Here is a 7,887-nt window from a genome sequence, read left to right on the forward strand (position 1 = left end):
ATCTCTACAATATACACCCATATAATCACAACATATAATAGAGTGCTATTAAACTCATTTCATTTTATAAAATGTCGTTCAATTTGTATGTTTCTCAAACTTTCATTGTCAGCTGACTAAAGCTGCACTTTTAAAATCTCATCCGGTCTGATCCTTTAACTCAGTTCATGATATGCAAATGTTCACCATCACCAAGTGAAATAAAACTGTCAGTTTGCTTCAGTACAGGGCCAGTGTACAAACATTTCACTCGGCTAATGTAACAGTGGTGTAGCTGACCTTCCTGAATCTAAAATTAAACATGAATGAAATACTTTTAATTATATTTGCCACTTTGCCATGTGAGTGGATCTATTTAGTCATATCAAAACAGAAGAGTGTTTTTGGAATTGACTTTAATACTACAACTATTTTTGTAGTTAGGAAACTAATGAGGAGATTGACAATATTAAGTGACTGTCGTATATGTTGTTCTCTTTTTAGATGTTCATGGCATCACACTGACCTCGTCTCCTGCACAGATGAAAACTCCTGGTGAATCAGTGAGGTTGTCCTGTCAGATTTCTGGTTATGCCCTCAGTGATTACGGCACAGCATGGATCAGACAGCCTTCTGGAAAAGCCATGCAGTGGATTGGGATCATATGGGGTGGTGGATCAATAGACTCTGGGAATTCCTTCAAGAGTCGGTTCACTATTTCCAGAGACACCAATCGTAATGAGCTGTATTTAGATATCAGCAGTCTGCAGATTGAGGACACAGCTGTGTATTACTGTGCAAAGACTGCCACAGTAGCTCATCTGAGCTTAAAACACTAACAAAAACAGATCTGCACTTTATCCAAGTGTGTAAAACCTTTATCAAAACAATTATCAAAACACAGTATCAGCCTCTCTACCTGTTCTAAATTTTATTCATTCATAGTATTTTTGCTAACTGTATTAACATCTTGTGTTCTTGTAGCAAAACTGGTTGGTAGAATGATGCATGAACCCCAAACCCAGCCCAAAGCCTAATTTCTGTATAAGTGTATTCCTAAACCTATTCCTAAAATCTAAATGTCAAAAATCATGGTGCCCTGTACAGACAACAGAGTAAACAGATGTAAATATTATGACATAAAGCATTTACTGTGAAATATCTGTCAAATCAACAAGTGTAATGTTCTGTTATGAAAATAAATTGTAATCTACAGTAGTATGTTACAAAGTTAACGTTGTTATTTTACCACCATAAATAAAATGTAATAATATGACCTGTTTTTGTCTTGGATAACCTCCAGCAGGACCAGTAACTCCTCCTCTTCACATGGTCAGAGAGATTATGATACTCATACAAAAAATGCTGCATATGCAAATGAACTTGCTTTAAGTGCTATATAAAGCTCACTGTTCATTTCATAAGCAATGAACTAATATTTCATGTCATCAGATACGTCATTTTTTTTTATAATGGGGTCAACAAACATTTGGCATTTCATCTTTTTAGTGATTGTAACTCAACAAGGTAATTTTAGCATTTGTGTCTTCTTGTTAAGAACATTGAAAAGAAGATCAGGGTTAATGTGATTTATGTTTTAATTTCACAGGTATCAGTGGGGATGAGATCAGATTAGATCAGTCACCTGCTGTAATAAAGAGACAGCAGGAAAAAGTGAAGATCTCCTGTAAAATATCTGGCTTTACAATGACAAGCTACTTAATGCACTGGATAAGACAGAAACCAGGGAGAGCTTTGGAGTGGATTGGGAGAGTTAACACTGGCAACAGTGGTGATGTTATATATGCAGACTCAATGAAAGATCACTTCACTTTGAGTGAGGACGTGTCTGCAAGTACACAGTATCTTGAGGCCAAGAGTCTGAGAGAAGAGGACACTGCTGTTTATTATTGTGCCCGAGAGACACAGTGACTGAATGTGATGAAGCAGCTCTACAATAACTGTAAAGTAAAGATTTTGCTGTTGTTCATTAGCCCATCCAAGAGATATCACATCTGCTCATTATGGTGGGAGCTACTGTTATTAGACTTCCTAAAATAACATCTTTAAAACATGTACAAAACACACTTTTACAGACAGATCTCATGGGTCTTCACACATGTCCATTGTAAACTTAACCACATCAACAACTTTAAATCTGTCATCATTTCATTTTCCCACTTTTTAAAAAACACAAAACAAAAAACACATTTGATCTTAGGGTATTTAGGGGAAAACATTTTAGTTAATTTCTTTATTAATAAATGTCTTAATAATCAATACCTCTGTAGAGTATAAGAAAAGAGTTCAAATTTAACTATAAATAATAATAATTAAACAAATACATCAAATACTAGATAGCAGAATTATAATCTCTTCTATTATTTAAGTTGATCTTTAAGTATAAAACACAATGTAAGCCAACAAACCTCTATAGATGCAAATGTTTTTGTAGGGAGGGTCAGTGTCACTCCCACTCCTAAGAGACTGTGTTATAAACTGAACTCTGAGTCAATGTGTATGTCTAGATGCTGTGTAACATCTGATTGTATTACTTGTATAGCTTGTTATTCCGTTTTGTGGGGATAATGAAAATGCTACAATTTGGAGTTCTGCTGATGATGATTTCATGTGAGAAAATGATTTAATTCCTGCATTATTGTTTCCCAATCATTTTTTCTAAATTATTATATATTCATTTTCTCTGTTTTTCATGTGTTAGTGGTCAGTCATTGACATCCTCTGATTCAGTGGTGAAGAAACCTGGAGAATCAGTCACTCTGTCCTGTACTGTGTCTGGATTCTCTATGAGCAGCTACAACATGCAGTGGGTCCGTCAGAAACCACAGAAAGGACTGGAATGGATTGGATTTATAGATGGTGGCACAACTGCATATTATGCTCAATCTCTACAGGGTCAGTTTTCCATCACCAAAGACAACAGTAAAAACATGCTGCTTTTGGAAATAAAAAGACTGAAGAATGAGGACACCGCTGTTTATTATTGTGCAAGAGGCGCACAGTTAGTCAAAAAACTGCAGCGGTATACAAAAACTGTTCACGCATGAAATCACTGAAGGCCTGACAGCTGTTGAACAGAAAAAAATAAAAAATTCAATAAACTCTTCTTTGTTGTTAAAAGCATCATGATGAATAGTTAAACATATAGGGATATTCAAAATCTTGTATAATGTGTATGAATTGCCATGATATTGCATTGCAACCTTGGTTTAATTTACCAGAACTATTAAAAAAATCATAATAATCATAAGAACAAAAAATATATTGAGGTTAATAATAATGCCATTTGCTTTCCTGTTTAATATATATTTTGTTTTAAATGACAAATTAATTAGTAACACTTTACAAGGATACATCAGTTACTGTTGTGTGTAGAGAAAACAGAAACCAGTTGCAGACTCTTAAACAAAATACTTAATTTAATAATAAAAAACACCAAGGGTGCAAACAAAGTGAAACAAATAATAATGTAAATTATAAACATAACATAAGAGGGCAGGGCAGGCACAATGTTTTCTAAAGATACACAACGATCCAGCACAAGACAGCAAACATAAGGACATTAAGAGGAACTAAACAAGCTAATAAGGGCAGGCAGGTGGAAGGCATAAACTAATAATTGTAAAATTATCATGGAAACAAGGAGTCGATGTCAAGACTCAAGAGAGATGACATGGCTCACAAAACACAAACATAGACCATTTGCTACCCCACAAAATCACACGATATCAATAATGACTCCTTGAAGAACAAACACCTCTGTACTGGGGCACTAAAAGGAGCTGTCACGATTCTGTCAAATAAAACAAGACAAATGTCATACAGGGCTGACAGGATTAGGACAACTGTAAATTAACAGATTAACTAATTAGAAATATATGTTATGCTTAAAGTTAGTTTTTAATACAGTTGTTTATTGTTTGTTCAAGTTATGGAACTGTGTTAACTAATGTAAACAGATGTTAAAATGACCCTGTACTAAGATATTATATCTGCATGCATTTTTTATTGTTAGGTCATGTTTAAGTGCACTGTATGCTATGATCATCAAGTCAACATGTTTTTAAGTTACTTAAACTTAACAAATTAAGTTAAACAATTTCAACTGTTTTTTTACAAGTTGTCAACTCATCACTATATAGTCAAAACTTAAAATAGTAGGTTTCATTAACTTGGATTATCAATCTGATTAAACATTTTATTTACTGTGTGTTATTAATGATTAATGTGTATATTAATAAATGTATGTATAGCAAAAAACTGTTTAAGTAAAGAACATTTATCAAAAGCTTTCATAAATTCTAAAAATTTAGATATTTTTCATGCCCCTTTGCACATGCAAATCCCACTTCCTCCTCTCTCACCCAATCAGCGTCAGTTATCAACAGATTTATTAAGGCTTTCTCTGTGTTTAACCTGACCTTTTAGTTTAGCCTGTGAGAAATCATGTTCCTCACATATTTTACACTGTTGATGCTGGCAGCTTTACCCTGTAAGAGTTTTACTGTAATATGAATATTAATAGCTGTTACATTATGATATTAATGTATCATTTATTCAGTCATATTTGTACAGTATGATGAAGGATGCATAAATAACATTATTTTCTTTTTCAGGTGTTGTGTTTGGAATCGAGCTCATCCAGCCAGACTCAGTGGTTGTTAAGCCTGATGGATCATTGACTCTTACCTGTAAAGTATCTGGGTATTCTCTTACAGATAACAGCTACGCAACAGGTTGGATTCGGCAGCCTAAAGGAAAACCCCTGGAGTGGATTATTCACATCTGGGGTAGTGGTAGCACTTATCAGAAAGATTCTTTGAAAAGCAAGTTTAGTATATCAAAGGATTCCTCCAGCAGTACAGTTACACTGAATGGAAAGAGCCTGCAGGTGGATGATACAGCTGTGTATTACTGTCTCAGGAGGTACACAGTGTTACAAACACACAGACCTCAACACAATAACATATACATGTTTTAATAATCATGTTTGTGAGATTTATAACCCTGTAGTTTAGCAACACAAGATACACTTTCAGCATACGCAGTTTTAAAGCTAGAACAAAGCTGAGGACATAAACCTCCTCAACACAACACATCATGTAAACATCAACAGTATTTAACTTATACACAATCTTTAACCAATTCAAAGCCTGCAGAGGGCAGTATGAACACACTTTTATTATTTACAATAAATCACATAATTATTATGTATATAAATTATATATTATATAAATTGATAACAACCACTGATGGAAACATAATAGATATTAATAAAAGTTGCACAGTGCTCAACATTAATGTTTCGGTGGATATTATTCTTTCATCTGTCATGTTTTTATCCTTGTTTTGGTACTGTAGGGCTAGTTTTTTCTCAGGTCTTGTCTTCTGAAGACTATAGGCTATTATATTTGATTTCAGTCTTATTTTCCTATATTGAAATTCGTATATTCTGACTTTTACTTCTTAATAAAGCTGTGTATATATCTTTTACATATATTTTATGGGTTACACAAAAACATCACCAGATAATGTTCATGTACACATTCAATTCAATATAATTCATTTTTATTTATATTGCACTTTTCACAATTATAGATAGTTGCAAAGCAGCTTTACATGGAATAGAAACAAAAATACAGCAATATATTTGGTATAACAATATGAGTTAAAAGAAAAAGACTCAAATCCACTGTGCACTTATTTTTTATTCAAGTCTTAACAAAAAAAAAAAAAGAAAAAAAATAGATAAGCAAATAAAACTGTTTCAAAGCGGTAATCAACCCATCTATGATTTGCACACCCAATGGGGAGTGGTTTCGTTTGAATAAAGACATCATTATACAGTCTGATCTCTATATTAACAACACTTAGGTTTTGTTAAGCCTCACTGCACACTTAAAACATTATTTTGTATGGAGTTGCAGAGATCTTAGAGAAAAATGTATCTAAGTTATTTTACAGTTCTCATATTTCTTTCATGTAAGTACAAATCTGCCAACAATAATTATTAATTGCTTAAATATTTAATTGTTAAATTCTGAGCATGAATATTTAATAGACTCTTTGTCCTAGATGTACATGGTCAATCATTGACTTCCTCTGGTCCTGAGGTGAATAAACCTGCAGAATCAGTCACACTGTCCTTTAAGGTTACTGGACTCAGCCTTAGCTACCTCCACTGGATCCGTCAAAAACCACAAAGAGGACTGGAATGGATCGGGCGAATTGACAGTGGCACTGGCACTATTTTTGCTCAGTCTCTTCAGGGTCAATTCTCCATCACTAAAGACTCCAACACAAACATGGTCTACCTGCAGATAAAAACCCTGAAGAATGACGACACAGCTGTTTATTACTGTGCAAAAGAGTCACAGTTAGTCAAAAGACTGCAGCGCTCAACCAAAACATGAATTCTGTTTATGAAGTGTGGTCACATGTGACTAAAACACTCTCTAGTTGAATTCTCTTGAGATTTTATGTCATTTTATTTACCACTTCCCTTCATTCTCTAGGTTTTTGTTAGGATAGATTTTATCAAGCAATTATACAGAGTAAAATATACTGTAGCTGAGCAGTGGCGTGCACAGATCTCTTCAGAGGCAGGGGTGGACGGACTACAAAGGGCATAAAAAAGAATTATTACATAGAATAATCAAATGTATTACAGTTCCCTTTCAGTCGGTCACTACGACGTCACGTCGTGACCGACGAATTGGGAACTCGCTTAGAGAGACCAATCTGCTTCGAATACTACTAAAACGCCAATGAACTTGGCATTGAGATATTTGCATAATGCTGGCGCCGCCCCGCCAGGTGCGTATATAAGGAGCACGTGTGTCACACCCCGGGGCGGACCCAAATAGTCTAAAGGGTCACACCCCTCTTAACTCTTCCACCTCGAGGAGTTTCCCAAGACCACCCCAATGACCAGACAGACGAGTATACTATAATTAAAACAAACTTTATTAAATATTTAAAAAGGGAAAAGGGGGAAGGGAAAAAGGGAAATTTAAAACTAATGTGGCTCTTCTTTGCCTCCAGGGCCACTTGGGGAAAAGACTGGGGACCGGGGCTCTGGCCCAGCAATCCGTGGCGCGCTCCGCTTCTCCTGGAGGCAGAATCAAACACAGTCAGACCAGGGTAAGTACTCCTTTGCTACTCACAGTGCTGGGGGATCCTCGTTCCCACACAGAGCTTCACTGATGCAAGTAGGTAGTTGCTATAAGCACAGCACAGGTTTATCCCACAGGTTGCGTTACTCACAGTGCCGGGGGATCCTCGTTCCCACACAGAGCTTCACTGGTTCAGGTAGGTAGTTGCTATAAGCACAGAACAGGGTTAGTTCACAGGTGGCGTTACTCACAATGCCGGGGGATCCTCGTCCCCACACAGAGCTTCACTGGTTCAGGTAGGTAGTTGCTATAAGCACAGCACAGGTTTATTTCACAGGTTGCATTACTCACAGTGCCGGGGATCCTCGTTCCCACACAAAGCTTCACTGGTGCAGGTAGGTAGTTGCTATAAGCACAGAACAGGGTTAGTTCACAGGTGGCGTTACTCACAATGCCGGGGGATCCTCGTTCCCACACAAAGCTTCACTGGTTTCAGGTAGGTAGTTGCTATAAGCACAGTACAGGTTTAGTTCACAGGTGGCGTTACTCACAATGCCGGGGGATCCTCGTCCCCACACAGAGCTTCGCTGGTTCAGGTAGGTAGTTGCTATAAGCACGGCACAGGTTTATTTCACAGGTTGCATTACTCACAGTGCCGGGGGATCCTCGTTCCCACACAAAGCTTCACTGGTGCAGGTAGGTAGTTGCTATAAGCACAGAACAGGGTTATTTCACAGGTTGCGTTACTCACAGTGCCGGGGGATCCTCGTTC

At 36.5% G+C, this 7,887-nt stretch overlaps 1 gene segment (V, D, J or C); it reads left to right on the top strand.

Moving 5' to 3' along the window:
- The first annotated feature begins 203 nt into the window (after nt 1–203).
- Nucleotides 204–890, top strand: LOC141351055 (Ig heavy chain V region 914-like). The segment is given in 2 exon segments: nt 204–341; nt 484–890. Coding segments are annotated over 2 exon segments (375 nt in total).
- Nucleotides 891–7,887: the final 6,997 nt, after the last annotated feature.

The sequence above is a fragment of the Misgurnus anguillicaudatus genome, chromosome 19 (assembly GCF_027580225.2).
Source record: "Misgurnus anguillicaudatus chromosome 19, ASM2758022v2, whole genome shotgun sequence".
In the NCBI taxonomy this organism is placed as follows: domain Eukaryota; kingdom Metazoa; phylum Chordata; class Actinopteri; order Cypriniformes; family Cobitidae; genus Misgurnus; species Misgurnus anguillicaudatus.